Here is a 17,073-nt window from a genome sequence, read left to right as displayed (position 1 = left end):
TGATCTTGCAGGTCTGACATTTCTGTTGACTTGAGGGTATGATGCACCTTTCAATAAGACAGTTTAAACATTTTTGCAGTGTGGAACAAATACATTTTTTGATACCAGCTCAGAGATCTGAATATCTCTACAGCTCTTATTTCCAGTGCTTGAATCCCTATATCTGTGTCCCTTGTCAAATGTTTATTACTACTCTATAGATGTAGAACCATAGGCAGCTGTTCTGAAAAGATGTTTTCTTTTATCTTAACTTGCAGAATCTGGATGCTCTACACGATCACTTGGGTACCATTTATCCCGGAATGAGAGCTCCCTCGTTTCGCTGCACGGATGCAGAGAAGGGAAACAATCTGATTCTTCATTACTACTCTGAGAGGGAGGGCTTACAAGATATTGTAATTGGCATCATTAAAACTGTCGCCCAACAAATCCATGGAACAGAGATCGAGATGAAGGTCAGCATCCTTCCTTCCATTTCCCTCTCGTACACGAAGAAGTCTGCAGCGCTAACGGCTTCCCCTCCTCAGCAGCTGAGAAATGAACATGCCTTCAGTTTTCTAACCCCCTCTAGATGAAGCATGTCTGTTATGTTTTGTATCAGACTGTGACAAGTTATGGCCCAGAACATAATGATATATGCCATAATGTGAAAATTAAACAACATAAACTTCTTAAATATCCAAAAGGAAATGGTGTTATTACAGCAGTTCAGTTTTTTGGGGTCTGTTAGTCGGTGGATATTTTTAGATCTAAGTTGAAGAGCTCCTCGCTTTAGGCTGGCAGTTGTTTGGGGGGGGGCGGGGCTTTCTTCTTTTCACTTTAGGATTAACTTTGTCTAACAGTTGCAGGATTAAAAAAATGATTATTTGACAATCACATGTAACCCAACCAGGAAAATTGGGTTTTGATTAGATCAGGGTAATGTATTGTTGGAAGTAATTGGATTTACAATCCTTTGTTTACATGTTATTGTACTTTGCTGTTACAGGTTGTACTCCTTAATGGAACTCAAGCAGGTTTCCCTAATGTGTACTGCAGTTGACATTTCATTTCATCATTCTCTTTCAAACCTAATCATGCATAGTTGGAATCCTATCTTTTCTATAGTTGCACATGTAAAAATAAAATAAATGAATGAGGGTGGGGGGTAGCAGAAAATGGCAGATGCTCTAAATTTGACACCCAATTTTCTGGAAATATTAGCCTCTGTTGCTGTGGCAACAGGGTGCAGAGACAGCAGGTTGACGTCAGCATGCCTGATGCCCATAAAACCCACAGAATGTCATTTATTAACCTCCTAATTGCATAATTTGAACAGAAGAACAATGATGACCACAGTAGATGCTTGATGAAGGTTTCTTTTTTGCTGTTAATCATGCTATCAATCATAGATTAACCTTAATTTTAATTGTCTTCAAACGTACTTCTTAAATTAACTGACCGCCTGCTGCAGGTAATCCAACAAAAAAGTGAAGAGTGCGACCACATCAAGTTTCTGATTGAAGAGAAGGACTCTGAGGAGGAGGCGTTCAATGAAGACCTTGATGGCTTTGAGGAGAACGGCACTCAGGAGACTCGGATCAGCCCCTACACGTTCTGCAAGGCCTTCCCCTTTCACCTCATGTTCGACAAGGACCTCATGCTCACCCAGTGTGGGAATGCCATCTACCGGGTTCTGCCGCAGGTTTGCATTTACCTCTACTCAAAGTGTGGGAGCTCACTGAAAAAGTGCTACATTTTTGTCCTCCTATTGTGTGTTCCTATAACTAATACATTTTTTTTTTTCAAACCCTTAGCTCCAGCCTGGCAGCTGTATCCTTCCATCAGTGTTTTCTTTGGTCCGGCCTCATATCGACTTCAGTTTTCATGGAATTCTTTCTCACATAAACACGGTCTTTGTGCTACGCAGCAAGGTAGATATGACATTTAAGAAGTTTGTTCTTATTTCACTACAGCTCGCCTAACATTAAAAAACTCGAACCATTGTGATTTTCTGTATTTTGTGACCATTTCCAAAGGTTGCATAGAACACTGGATAGCATTTTCATTGCAAAACTTTTTGGCAGAGATTAAAAAATATACTGAAAAGTTAATATATAAATAAATAATATTTTGGATTAAATTCATTCTAGATGTTTTACCTTAAAAAAAATGTTTATATTGTAAGATGTCTGAGCAAAGCGCATCTACATTTGACAACTCCGAATCATTTTTAGTTTTTTTCCTTTTTTGTGTTCAGTTTGTGTATCTGCGTAACACTGACTTGCCTCCAGAGTACTGCAGAGAGGAAAAAAACAAAAACACACCAAGTGACCAACTTCAGTTTCTTCCCATTTATATTGTTCTATTTTAGTTGAATTAGTATTTTAACATGCAAACAAATGATTCAGGGAGAGATTATTCTGTTATCTTGGCATGAATCATGTCTCACTGGACTGCTACGGCTCGTGACAAACCGCAAGCAGCGTTTGCGAGAGTTTTCAAAACAGAAATGTCTGTTGGAATCTCAGTTTCTTTGTGGAAGTTGCAGCTTCTTGCTCTTGTGCCCCTGAAATTTTTAACATATTGAAGCCACAGAGTCACAATTGTGTTAAATCTAGATGGATTACCTTCTTTTTTGTCTTCCATGTTGTATGTACTACAGTCAGGACCATAAATATTTGGACAGAGACACATTTTTTTCTAATTTTGTTTCTGTACATTACCGCAGTGAATTTTAACTATAAAAACTCAGATGCCATTGAAGTGCAGACTTTCAGCTTTTATTCCATGGGTTGAACAAAAAGATTGCATAAAAATGTGAAAAACTAAAGCATTTTTTAAACACAATCCCTTCATTTCATGGGCTCGTAAGTAAATGGACAAATGAAATAATTGAAAACAAAATGGTCATTACTAGTATTTGGTTGAAAACTCTTTGTTGGCAATGACAGCCTGAAGTATGTTTCTGAACACCTCAGAATTCATTGGGCTGCTTCTGTTCTGTGTCACGTCATCAATAGACACTAGTGTCCCAGTGCCACTAGCAGCCATGCACGCCCAGACCATCACACTGCTTCCAGTGTTTTACTGATGATGTAGTGTGCTTTGGATCGTGAGCTTCTCCACGCCTTCTCCATACTTTTCTCTTGCCATCATTCTGGTAGAGGTTGATTTTGGTTTCATGCTTTTTAGCAGTCTAATCTAACCTTCCTATTCTTGAGGCTTATGAGTGGCTTGCATCTGCAGTGTACCCTCCTTTCACCTGCATGGATACTCCTTTGATTGCATGTCGCCTGTTCTCATTAAAATCTTCAAAATGCAAGCACGAGTCCTCTAATCAACTCCAGGCCTTTTATCTGCTTCACTCATAATGACATAACAAGGGAATTGCCCACACCTGCCCATGCATAGCATGGAAGTCAATTGTCCAATTACTTACGAGCCCATGAAATGAAGGGATTGAGTTTAAAAAATGCTTTAGTTTTTCACATTTTAATGCAATCTTTTTGTTCAACCCATGGAATAAAAGCTGAAAGTCTGCACTTCAATGGCATCTGAGTTGTTTTATTTAGAATTCACTGTGGTAATGTACAGAAACTAAATTAGAAAGAATGTGTCTCTGTCCAAATATTTATGGTCCTGACTGTACTCATGTGTGTAATCTGTTGAAATAAAATGGAAGCAATTTTAGAAAAAGGTCACAAACTGGTGAAACCAATTTTATTACTGGAGACAAAATATTAAAATCTGGCATTGTGGAGGGATGGATGTTGCCCAGTTGAGAGACTTTCCAAGTGAAATTTGTCAATAATTAATGTGCTGTCTCACCGTGTTGTGTGTCCGGGTAGAAAAGGTTCTGCAAACCTGTCAGGATGAAGGGTTTTTAATGTAAGGGTTTACAGAGGAAGGAGGACTTAAAAAAATACTTATACAATAGAACCCTTTTACAACTGCATTAAAAAAAACAGTTAAAAATTGGGGTTTTGGAGCTATAAATCATGCAAAACTCTTCCAGTGTGGCAGTTAAGATTATAGAGGCTGAAATGAGCATAATAGGTTTTTTAAAATATTGATGAGCTCACAGATATTTTTAGAAGCTCCAAGAAATTGGACTGGGGGGGGGGGGTTGGTTGACATTGTTCATGCAGATGAGTGTTGACATTTTGAGGGAACGGATCATTTAAAAGAGCAAAAACTCTTAGCTTTTCTGATTTTGTTTTATTTATTTTTATTTTTTTGAGCCCTAGTGTGTCTGAGTTAGCTAGCTGAAAAAACAGAATAAACCTTTTTGCAAAGCGCAAACTTCAAAATAAGAAAACTTTAGCAAAGGTGGCGTGGAAATTGCAACTGTCCTAATATCACATCGGTGTAGCGGTACTCCCTCTGACGAGTCTCGTCCTGAAAACGATGTCCCACTGTTACCTGTTACAAGAGACCAAGCTGATCATTCTTTTAAGCTTCTAGAGATCTAAAATATTTTATTTAAAAAAACGAAGATTTGAAAAGAAAGGAGCTCAGTTTCTTAGCAGTTTAGTAAAGAACATTACAGTGTAATAAAATATTTATGTGATGTAATCCTGACAGGAGGGCCTACTTAATGTGGAGACGGTGGAGAATGAGGATGAGCTAACGGGGGTGGAGATCAGCTGTCTGAGACTGAAAGGGCAGATGATTTACTTGCCAGAGGCAGAGAACATCCTTTTTCTTTGCTCACCCAGGTAAGCCCACTGTGCCATCTGGTCTTGTAGAAGCAAAATGCTCTCCTAAATAATGCTTTGGATTTGTACAAAGCAACTCAAAGGAGCTACTTCAGCTTTTTCCCCATTTAAAAAAAAAATAAGTATAGACATACAAGTAATTATTTAGCTATTTTTTGTTTTTTTGCAATTTTCTGTAATATTAGAAGAAATATCCAAATGACTGCCTAAGACTTTGAACGTTGAATGCTTTAGTTTTGATTAAACGTTTACCTTAATATATTTTCCACTTAACACTTTATGAAGGTAAAGAAAACTATTTTTGTATTTGGCAATAGATCATTGCTTCCTTAAATAACCTGGGATTTCTTAATTACACTGCATCTTAGCTGTTAAATTTGGGCTGCAAGAGAGCAGAACTCAAGAGATCTTGCCCTCTTAAAATGCTTTGAAGTGGTGTTAGAAAAAGCTGATGCCCAACAGAAATAAGCTGACCAGGGTGAGCAGTGTTTTTTTTTACCTTACAAGCAGATAAATTATTTTGAAGCACCAGGCTTTGCAGCCTCCGTTTGTGCTTTACACAGTACTTTGTTTAATTTACATCCAGCTATGATGAAAGCAAGAACAGAACACATGTCTAGACAGCTTCCCAAAGACAGAAGCATCTTAGTCTGTTAGGTGTTAAACTATTCTTTTCATGTTAAGATCGTTTTCTGCATCTTTCTTTCTTTCTTCTGAAGCTGTGTTCTGGTTTTGTGGTTAGTGTTATGAACTTGGATGATCTAACAAGGAGGGGGCTGTACCTGAGTGACATCCCACTGCATGACGCCACCCGTGACCTGGTTCTGCTGGGTGAGCAGTTTCGGGAGGAGTACAAGCTGACCCAAGAGCTGGAAATCTTGACAGATCGTCTTCAGCACACTCTCCGGGCCCTGGAGGATGAAAAAAAGAAGACTGATAGGTTTGACCATTTTCTGCCATTGATTTAGCTTCAATCATACTTGAGTTGTTTATGTATTTCATCAAGCTTAAGGAACGAACAGTGGATACTCCATTGCTTTTGAGATTTATTGAATGTTTTTCTGAAAATACTTACAGCATCAACATTTTTTGTTTCTCTCAGCTTGCATGTTTTCCTGTAGAGAGTTTAAAAACATCTGAATTCCTCATTAAAGCACTATTAACCATACAACCAACCACTGAGTCTGCTTTGCAATAAAATGCATCAGTGTATTCATGTATTACTCTGTAGAGCATAGTTAAGAGCTTTTTTGTTTGACATTAGAATAAATACACACTATACTTGTGTCACTTGTGTTATGAGTCAGCCTCGTAACCTCTGAGCTGGAACTCTGCTGTTAACACAAGAAGCAGACGTTCATTAGTCCAGCTTGTGGGGTGATAACAGCTCTCTGCTAGAACATAGTAGAAGCATTAAGATGCAGCTCCTCGTTTCATTCTGGCTCATGTTCTGTGGGGGACAATAGGTTTGGGTTTTAGTTTGTTTTACTGTCAGATATTTCCCTAAAGTCCTGCTCGGTTCCTGTTATTGTGAGGACAGATTTGACTCAGGAGCTGCAGGAGATGGAGGAAGGATATCACAAAGCTGGACAATGGTTTTATTAAGACTTCTTTACCAAACACGCAATTCCTTTTCTTGGATCTTCATATTTTTACTCCAACTCCTCTCTAGTCTCAGAGGGGCTCTGACTCTAAATTTTGATCAGAATTTAAGGCCAGGGTTTGAATTGATCATGCATTCAGACATTGTGATGTATCAGGAAAGTTATTTTGCTTTTAACAAGACAGCCATGATCCAACAGTTACCATAGAAACACCGCCCTCCCATGTGCGAGCAGCTTGCATGGTTAAGTGACCAAAAGGTGGGGGGAAGAGCAAATAAACTGCTGATCCAGAGGATGGTATTTAGTCTGGCAGACCCGGTGCATTGCTGCACTTCAAACTCAGCATAACTGTGTCCTTCTAAATGATTGCCCCCTCTTCATTTTTTCCCCCAGACTGCTGTACTCCGTTCTCCCACCATCTGTTGCCAACGAGCTGCGGCACAAACGGCCAGTCCCAGCTAAGCGCTACGACAACGTGACCATCCTCTTCAGCGGCATCGTCGGCTTCAACACTTTCTGCAGCAAGCACGCTTCAGCTGAGGGGGCCATCAAGATAGTCAACCTGCTCAACGACGTCTACACACGCTTTGACATCCTGACAGACTCCCGGAAAAACCCTTATGTGTACAAGGTCAAAACCAAAACTTTTGTCGCTAATTTAAACAGAAAGGAAAAATAGGCTGGTAGGGTTGTTAAAAGATAATTGGGCTGTTGTCTGTAGCTGGTTCTCCATTCTGAATGGTTATCCACATTTAGACCACAAAGAGAATACATACGTGACCTAGCCCCAACCTCTAAACTCAGTTTTACAGAGAAGCTGGAGCATTTTATAGGCCTGGTGCAGATTTACACTCCATGCTTTCAGAAAAGAATGCACTTTGGAAAGTCAAACAAATCTCTGCATTTTCTGGCGATTGGCTTCAGGCACTGGGTCACCAGAAGAAGTAATATTTACTCAACAAGAAGAAAGGCTAGGTGGTCTTGGTGCTTTAGTGGAACTCAAAAAGGCTCTAGAGGTCTTAAAGCTGATCTATGAGCGTCTATTTGTCTCTGGGTGTTTCAGTTTGTTGCTTTCAGGAGACGGCTTTTGTTACATGGTGGGAGCAGAAACTGCTGCAACAAAAGCAAAGCAAGTATGATAACCACCACGAAGTGGAAAATAACACAGCCTGTGTTTTTAAACAGGTGGAAACAGTTGGTGATAAGTACATGACGGTGAGCGGCCTGCCAGAACCGTGCACACACCACGCCAAGTCGATCTGCCACCTTGCTCTTGACATGATGGAAATCGCCGGACAGGTCAAAGTGGATGATGAATCCGTGCAGGTGGGATAACGTTCAAGTGCAGGAAACCTGCTTTTTAGAGGGAATATGTTTGAACCAAAGCAGTTCTACAACGGTCTGTTGCATAATCTAGCAACAGAATAGAAGCCATCTTATATTTGACACTTAACCCTTTAATATCTGACCCAAGCGATAAAAATCCTAAAATTGAAATTATTTGTTGAAATTTAGAGGATATTATTGGGGCCTTTAAGCAAAATGTAACATAGTATTAAGGGTTTTTAAATTAAACATTTATTAAAACGTTAATAAGCTTTTTATTTCTTTTATATTTATAAATTAGGTTTTATATAACCCAGTAACTCTTTAAAAATATGCATCACACATAAAGCTTGTGGCGTTATACAGTTGAAGCATAAACTTGTAAGCAGCAAAAAAACTAGGATAGCTTCCAAAGACTTGAAAATACTTGTCCAATTTTTTTATTTTTTAGAGGTTATATTATCTTTTCTAATAGTGGTATGCTTAGTTTATTTTTATATTTTAAATAAAGCATTTGGTATAATGGAAAACTATACCTTTAACAACTAATAGTTGATTTCTTTTTAAGGGTGCCGTCTTTGTGTTTGGCACATGTGATTTTTCAAACTGTAGTTATTATTTTATCTTTTATACCTGTTTTGTTTTTTTAAAGAAATGCTTCTGCTATTCCAGAACAGTGGCTGTCTAACTTTAAAAATGATTGTTGTTGTATTTGTGATTTTTTTTTTTTTTTTTAGCTGAAAAAGTTGGAAAAGACAAACTAACATGCTTTTGTTTTACAGACTTTTCAGGATTGTTGTTCTCTAAAGGACTTACCCCTGGAAAATCATATCTGCTTGCAAAGTTTTGTTTATTTTGGAGCATAGTACTAGCAATAGCAATGTGAAGTTTTGTGAAAGAAATGCACTGCAATCCTCTCACGGTCTATTAGCTAAAAGTAGATTCTCATTTGTCCCAGACACTCAGAACATGTTCATAGCCTGCAGACAAAAACCACAAAGGGCCGATGAGGTCAAATGTTAATATTTTGATTGAGAACTCCAGTAGAAAATCTTTATTGCAACTATAAGCGGGAGGAAAAGAAAAAGCTAATTATGTGGATGAAGAGATTCCTGGCAAAGTAAACCTTTCATCCACCCACTGAATGTTGCACCTTTTTACTTTGTGTCATAAACAATTGTTAGCAAAAGATGAGAAAAGGAAAGTCCCTTTCTTTGTCTTGTTTCTGTCCTGTTAAAAACATTCCTTACATGAACATTTTCAGGCTTTTCTTTTTTTCATTTGGTTTGCTTAGTTTTTGTTAGACTTGCAGATGCTGCCAATATTTTTAAATGTATTTTTGAATTAGATAAATCCAACATATCTGAAAACATCTTATAATTCTCATCTACTGAAAAAGTTGAATTTATAGCATGAAAGAAACATAACTGCTGCAACTAAAGTAAGGAGGAAAGCTGAGAGTAGAAAGAATGCTGACGATGCAAATGCATAAATAAATGTGATTAATAACAATGCTAGATCATAAGAACAGACGCAGATATCATGATTTATGATCAAGCACCTTTTTCAGTTTTGCAGATCTGCCCTATTGAGATAATTTATAGCATGCTTTTATACCGAATTTATTCTTACCGTATGACATTTTCTGCATTAATAAACCGGTTAAGATATGGCTCGTTTACAAAAAGGGAAGTTTTTTTGTGTCATAGATTCTAAAATTTAAAAAAAAAATTGTTTATTTGGATGGATTTTTTATTTCTTTTCTTTTTTTTTTTTTTTTTTTTTAACCACTGAGATTTGGATAGTCTTGTTAGTTGGTTTCACATGGTGTATGAGACAAACATGGAGGAAAGCAAGATTTTTTTTTTATCTTGTAGTCATCAAGATCAAGCTTTAGTGGGATCGGCCTCTGTTTGCTTCCACTGCAGATTTCTTTGACGATTCTTCTCACTTAAAGCCAAATAAAAGGGTTTGATGCACAAAAAAAAAAAAGGGACTTTAGATGCAGGTGCAGTCATTTAAAAAAAATGTGTAAATGCACTGATTGACTTTCTGCGTACGTAATTCCCTCATCATAGGTTGCCATGGTGATACAGCTCGGTTAGAGGTGAACCAACTTCGTGACACTTTATATCTAAAGTTGAACTGCTAATTCTACTTTTTATTTAAACACCAGGCTGTAGAGCTCAGAGAGATGAAGATATCACTGTCATTTCCATTTTAGTTTGAAAGAGTTATAAGCATCATAGTCCATTCTGACCTTGTTTCTTTTTCTTTTTCTTTCCTGCAGATCACCATCGGCATCCACACAGGAGAAGTTGTTACCGGGGTGATTGGTCAGAGGATGCCCAGATATTGTCTGTTTGGAAATACAGTCAACCTCACAAGTCGTACTGAAACAACTGGCGAAAAAGGAAAAATTAATGTCTCAGAATACACTTACAGGTAAGTATTGGCACGTGAAGCATTTGTATGACTTTAATTTACTTTTAAATAAAGCACATTGGCTTTATCAGCCAATTTAGATTTCTTTTTTAAGCCATGCCATTTAAGGAGAATGAAGACCAATTGCATATTTGAAAGACAGGCTAAAGTTTTTGTTAGATGTACAGTCAAAGGATTTTTTTAGAACCAAAAACATCATCAGTTTGTGGTGATTTTGTCTTTGTGTTTCAGGTGTTTGCAGTGTGCTGAGAATGCAGATCCTCAGTTTCAGTTGGAGTACCGCGGCCCCATCACCATGAAAGGGAAGAAGGAACCAATGAAGGTGTGGTTTCTTTCCAGGAAAAGCAGCGACGCTGACAAGGCATAATGGACAGACACACAACTACCCTTGAAAGTTTAGTCACGAACATTTCATTCCTGTCAGATGAGGTTTTGATCAAAAAATATGAAGTGAACTATAGAATTATTCTTGGTCCAAAACATTCAAGCATTTTTAGTGGTAAAAGCCACTGTATGTCTTTTGCTTTTTTACCGTGGCTTTACTTTTTGCTCGTTTTCTCTCATGATCTCTCTGTTTATTCATATTTCTGCAGCATCAGAAAATGCTACAAATATTTTGTAGTTAGATATTCTCCCAAAAGCTTTTGATTAAAAAAAGTCAACTTTGGTGCTGTTGTCTGGCAGTTTCACTCCCATAAACCACCTACCTGTCATATCACTTTTAACCAATAACAACATTTTATTCAGTGGATTTAGTGTTATTACGTATTAGAAAATTCACTTTGAAATAAAACAGTGACTTTCTGTATTACAGCTATAAAAGAAAAATATTTGTAAATCTAAAAAAATATATATGTAACGGTTCATGAGAATTGTTTTTGTTTGTCGACTTGGAAATCTGTTTTTTTTCCTACACAAACTGGCTTTAAAAGCATCAAGAACATTGTTATAATAGATGGAGCACTACATTTCAAAGCTATGGAATCAATATATATTCATTTAAGTGTAATTAATAGTATTTTATGGCATAGGTTGTAAATTAAGCACAACCTCAAAATATTCTAAAAATTAAAACTCAGTTTTATTTATCAATGAGCAAAGCTTTTTTTTTAAATCATAAAATGTGTTTAACAAAACTTTTAAATGGCTACATTGTGTGTAACACCGATAATTTTATTGTGCACTTTTTTGTTTTCACTTTGCTTTTACAAGTGGTACTACAGGAAAAAAAAAATATTTTGTGTCACAATTGTTTTAGAAGCTCTTTAATGTTTGCATATTTATTGTTTGTTTAGGGTTACTTTGTATTTATTCTGCTTTGCTAAGAATTCAAAGTCATAAATGTATTGCTCACCTCCCCAAACAAAATGTATACTAGACTTATTTATGATTAAACTTTCAAATGTGTCTTCTATTATTTATAGTTGGGTATTATGTCATTCATAATTTTTTTTTAATTCTTTGATTTTTTCTACTTTATGAAGTTTAACATTATTGACTAAACTGTTACAGCATTATTAGTAGTATGGTGGAATAATAATTGCGTTAAATCAGGCATTATGGCACTATCCTATGGTACTATGGCACTAATTTGCAATTTCGTTGTACTGTTGTACCAAGTGTGACTGTACAATGACAATAAAGCTTCATTTTATCTTATCCAGTAGGCTGCATACACAATCCATGTTCAGAGAAATCCAACAGTTTTTTTGCCTACTCTAAAATATTAAACATGTTGATCTCTTTTTAGATGTTTTTTTAATCAAGAGAAAAAGGTGTACTAAAGGCTTTTGCCTTTTAATGAGCTGAAAAATGTGAGCTCATTAAGGTTTATAAGATAGTGTCTACTGCTTTAAATAACATTCAGTTATTGCATAGTTCTATGTATTTTATTGTGATATGCATATTTATGAAAAATTGCTTGGAGGCACATCTTTGCCTTAAATGGCAAATAGGAGATTTTACAGAAAATATAGAAGTTTGCAAAGGGCTTCCTCTAGTGGAACATTAGATCATTGCGGTCATTATATTCAGTCTGGTTGTAAGGGATTTTTCAGAGGCAACAAGAAGCTATGGAAATCAGAACTAAAATAATTTCATTGTTGTACAGTCTTGCTATGTGAGACGTTAAACTTTTAAAATAAAGATTCCAGACAATGGGAGTGCATATCAGCAACATTTTTGCAGTGTTTTTATAAAGATTTACAACAATCCAATGAGGGTTGATATTTTTTTTAAATACTTTGAGTTGACCTATGAATTTAGGAGATTTTGGAGAATATTGCAAGAAAGATGACCAGTATTTTTCATCTCTGCAATTTATGCAATCAAGAAACAGTCTCAAAAAGTGAATTGCATGATTTGTTGGAGCACTTCTATAACTTTTCTATTGTGACAAATGTTTTAAAAAAGTGGAAAGGACCAGCTATGAATTCCAGGGTATGGGACTTCTTTGAATATAGTTGACAACCTGCAGGGACAGCAGGTTCATCCGCTACTGAAGACTAATGCTAAACAGAACCGACACCTGTGGGGAAAACAGTTTCCGGTAGATGAAAAGGCACGGTTTGAAGGACATTTGGTAGAAGTTTTGACCCAGTGGCCCAAATGATCACAAATGGTGATGGAAAGAGGCTCCCACTAAACTTTTTTACTGCAGCATGACTTATAGCATAACCAGAGAGGAAAAAAAAAAAAAACAACTCCAAAAACCAGAAAGTAAGAGCTGAAAGAAAACATAAACGGGAACCAGAGGATCTGGTAAATCACAAAAGAAACCTACAGAGAGACAACAAACGGGAAGCAGCTGCTGTGATTGCTAACAGAAACCGGGTGTGACACAACGCAGAAGCAACACAAGGAAACGGGCTGAACAGAACAGAAGATCAAAAAAACATCCTAGATGCTCAACAAAACCAAGATGAACCCACTACTCCCTATTGTGTATGAGATTAAGCAAAAATAAGAAGCATAGACCAATTTAATTTCAACCTGTGACTGCATAATTATTACAGTTTGACATTACTAGGATGACTTTTACAGTTTCACAACTTTCATCAGATTACATGACAAAATGAAAGAAAAAAAAAATCACAGTCTGATTTTAAACTAATTTATTTGTAAATTATGGTGGAAAATTAGTGTTTGGTCATTGTCAAAAGTTCAACTCAATACTTTGAGATGATTTCAGCTTAATGACATGGCTATCATCCTGCTGGAAGTAGCCATCAGAAGATAACCACACTGTGGTGATAAAGGGATGAACATGGTCAGCAACAATACTCAGGTAGGATGTGGTGTTGTAATCATACTCAGTTGGTACTAAGGGCCCAAAGTGAGCCAAGAAAATATCCCCCACACCACGAACCACCACCACCAGCCATAACTGTTGACAAGACAGGATGGATCCATGCTTTCATGTTGTTGACACCAAATTCTGACCACCACCCATACGAAATGGAGACTCACCAGACCAGACAATGTTTTTCCAATCTTCTATTGACCTCTGACATCAACAGAGCATTTCCACCAGCAGAACTGCTGCTCACTGGGTATTTTCTCTTTTTTGAACCATAAACCCTATGGTTGTGGGTGAAAATCCCAGTAGATCAGTAGTTTCTGAAATACTCTTCACCCTTTTTCTCCATTCTGATGCCCGGTTTAAACTGCAGCAGATCGTCTTGACCATGTCAACATGCCTAAATGCATTGAGTTGCTGCCATGTGACTGGCTGATTAGAAATGTTGCGTTAACAGGCATTTGGGCAGGTGTGTCCAATAAAGTAGTCTGACTCGGCCTTGCCAAAGACTCTAAAAATGGGACCTAATGCCTCCCTGCTTAACACTGAGCATTAATGGGTTGGATGGGGGGGTTAAACCACCAAATGGTTCCCGAGCGCGGCTGTGACTGCAGTTCACCGCTCACCCAGGGGAGGGGTCAAATGCAGAGAACAAGTTTCACACACCTAGATGCGTGACAACTAATAGGACTTTAACTTTAAAACAGCATTTTTTTCTGGCTCTGATGCCTTTTTTGAATTTGTCAATTTTTATTGTCATCAAATGTAAATCTTAAATTGGAGGATTTTGGTATCTGACTGTCCAGTATAGTGAGCAGTTGAGTACATTTAAGTACTATCCTGTTTTTTCTGTCAGTGGCCATCAAAGTACATTTTTTGTAATTTTTGTAAAAAAATGTGTGCCAAAGTATCAAGTCGCTGCATAGGAAACCTAAATTAATGTTTATTTTGATAAAATGACAAATGTATCTACATTTACCGCATTAAATGCAGACATAAATATTTCCTGAACCTGACCTTGACCTACTCTGTAAACTCCTTCTTCTCTTTGACTGCGTGTTATCAATATTTATTTTCCTACACAATTGATACTACACCTCAGATAAAACCAGAAGGGATAAAAACATGTTAAAGATTAGCATCCATAAGGCTCGAGAAGCCTCAAGCTCAATTGACAGTTTTATTACTTCAGGCCTGGTAGAAAGGTCTTTTGTGTGATAAGAAGCATTTGTACTGAAGTGAAGGTCAAGCAAAGGTTCATCGCGGTACATCAGACCAGAAAAACTCAGATAACCAAGACATTTGTTCAGTCTTATCTGTTTTTTTTTACCCCTTAAAACTCTATCGGGATCAAAAATCTATCAGTGACAACAGAAAAACTGCTAACGGACTAGAGGAAAAACGTGCTGAGCTCGGTGCTGCAGTCATTCTGAAGGGAATCCTTGGACCATGAAAACATCCTTTTGATAGATGTCATGAGCCCATAGGTGCAGATTATCGACACAATGTTCTGATGTGTGATTGGTATAAATCTGAAAAGATTTTACATAATTTTAGACTACATTTCTTCCTTTCCTTGCCGTGTCAACATTAATTCTTAATGTCAGCCATGTTGGAAAGAATGGAGTGACTATTACAAAACTGCATAATAGGTTACAAAAAGCTTACATTTACCATGGACTCAAAGAAACTTCCCAAGACATACATTTAAATTTAAGATGAGCTCATTGGTACTGCTATCTAGGCACTAACATTGGTCATCTAACATAACATAAACTTTCAATGATTGATCTCATGTGCATGATACATAATTTCACTTATACTTTCATTAAAAATCAATAAATATAAATAAAAAAACAAATACTAGTGGAATATTAACCCTAAATATCAAAGGTCCTTTTCATTGATAATGGCTAGATTGAGGTCAAAGGTAAAACAGGACCACAAAAAATTTTTGTGAGGCGATTAGATAAAGGCTCATCAGCATGTTGGAGTAAAGTAGAGATATGTTTCATTCAGAGAGATTAAAGGAAATTCCCAATTAAAGCAGGAATGCAGCAATTTGAATTTTGCACTTCAGAGCCAGAGGCCAAAAATAAGTCCTTCATATCTAAACAGCTCAATGTATTAAATTTTTACAAACCCCCTGCAAAAGCTTGCTACGTGGTTAACTTGATTCCACCACCCTAAGTAAACAGAAATTCTAGTTCCTTAGCAAATTTTCCGTTCAGTAATACAAAAAACAAACAGCGTGAATGTAATGTATGCCTTAAGAAAGCGTGAGCTTTAAACAGCCACATCATCAAATTAGATAGGTGATTAGATAAGAGGCTGTGTGGCTTAAAAGGAGCAGGAGACTTGGAGTAAGACGCTCCTTTCTGCAGAGTGGTCCAGCTCACCCTCACAGTCACCATGACCTTCAACGGCACCTGGAAAGTTGATCGCAGCGAAAACTATGAGAAGTTTATGGAACAAATGGGTGGGTACTGGTAGGTTTTCTCCTGGATTAATTTAACAATGCATGCTGTATAGATGGAGATATTACCACAGAATCAAAATCAGATGAATATTTATGGATGGTATATAAACTGTTTTATTAGACCCCTTGATGCCTTAATTTATTTCCAGCAATGAAAAAAAAATTAATTCCCTTATGTTTTTGCTTTCATGTAGTGGTTTGATGTATATTTGCATGAATGGGCATCAATTATAAAAATAATAATAATAAAAATAGCCAACCCAAATTTGCTGAACAAACCTCCTTTTGGCAAGTTTTTACCCCTGAGCACTCTCAGATTCTGATGAATGTTTCTGATGTGTCTGTTGCCAGGAGTTAACGTGGTGAAGAGGAAGCTGGCTGCTCACGACAACCTCAAAATAACCATCGAACAGACTGGAGACAAGTTTCACGTTAAGGAGAGCAGTAACTTCCGCAACATTGAAATAGACTTCACCCTGGGTGTCACCTTTGAGTACAGCCTTGCAGACGGAACTGAACTATCGGTAAACAAAAGCTGCACACTACATCACCCAGGAACTAAACTTAGGCCAAACAGTGCCTTGGTTCAGGTGTAGCATGGATTAATTGGTGTCAGTCTTTATCCAAAAAACCCCAGGTGCTGTTTCATTCACTTTAAAAAGGACATCGAAAGCTTGGTTTTATTGCACTAATTTGAGTGTGATTTTTTTGTTCATAGCATGTTTTCAAATACTTAAAAAAATACTATTAATGCAAAGATATGTTTTCATTCTTAAGGGTGCATGGGCGCTGGAAGGGGATGTGTTAAAGGGAACTTTCACCAGAAAGGACAATGGAAAAGCACTGACAACTACCAGAGTAATTCAAGGAGATGAAATGATTCAGGTGAGGCCGACTCCAATTTAAGTCCAGGCCTGATAAATACTTGGGGAATCTTTCCTGGAATAATATATCAAAATGTTAACACTGACATCATCTGTCTCCAACAGAGTTACAACTATGACGGTGTGGATGCAAAGAGGATTTTTAAGAGGGGTTAGACCAAACAAGTCTACCAAACTGAAGTCTGAAATGGATTACGAGTCATTAAACTTTTGTACTCCAAAAACAACAGAAAAACAAAACAAAAAAACATTTTTAATGCATTTTCAAACTTGCATTAATAAAGCCATAACTTCTCGTTTTCACATTTTCTTTTTGTCTTTTATTTCTTTTTACTTC

The 17,073-nt window shown here is 37.0% G+C and overlaps 2 protein-coding genes across 3 annotated transcripts; both read left to right on the top strand.

Annotated features, from left to right (window-relative positions):
- Positions 1 to 250: 250 nt before the first annotated feature.
- Positions 251 to 11,488, top strand: gucy1b1 (guanylate cyclase 1 soluble subunit beta 1; the record flags this gene model as incomplete). The annotated part of the gene is given in 9 exon segments (NM_001104653.1): positions 251 to 455; positions 1,454 to 1,684; positions 1,797 to 1,913; positions 4,567 to 4,700; positions 5,443 to 5,640; positions 6,698 to 6,935; positions 7,490 to 7,630; positions 9,921 to 10,075; positions 10,307 to 11,488. Coding segments are annotated over 9 exon segments (1,555 nt in total), but the record flags the coding sequence as incomplete, so codon positions are not given.
- Positions 11,489 to 15,720: 4,232 nt separating this feature from the next.
- Positions 15,721 to 17,041, top strand: fabp2 (fatty acid binding protein 2). Of its 2 annotated transcripts, none has more exons than XM_004084292.3 (4): positions 15,721 to 15,852; positions 16,204 to 16,376; positions 16,630 to 16,737; positions 16,842 to 17,041. In XM_004084292.3, the coding sequence occupies exons 1-4, from the start codon at positions 15,786 to 15,788 to the stop codon at positions 16,890 to 16,892; spliced, it is 399 nt and encodes a 132-aa protein (XP_004084340.1). In that variant the 5' UTR covers positions 15,721 to 15,785; the 3' UTR covers positions 16,893 to 17,041. The 2 variants fall into 2 exon arrangements, with proteins under 2 accessions (XP_004084340.1, XP_011490822.1); XM_011492520.3 differs by having other exon boundaries at positions 15,740 to 15,862; positions 16,842 to 17,039.
- Positions 17,042 to 17,073: the final 32 nt, after the last annotated feature.

This window comes from Oryzias latipes, chromosome 1 (assembly GCF_002234675.1).
Source record: "Oryzias latipes chromosome 1, ASM223467v1".
NCBI lineage: Eukaryota > Metazoa > Chordata > Actinopteri > Beloniformes > Adrianichthyidae > Oryzias > Oryzias latipes.
Note: the sequence above shows the minus strand (reverse complement) of the source record. Positions and strands in the feature narration are given on the sequence as shown.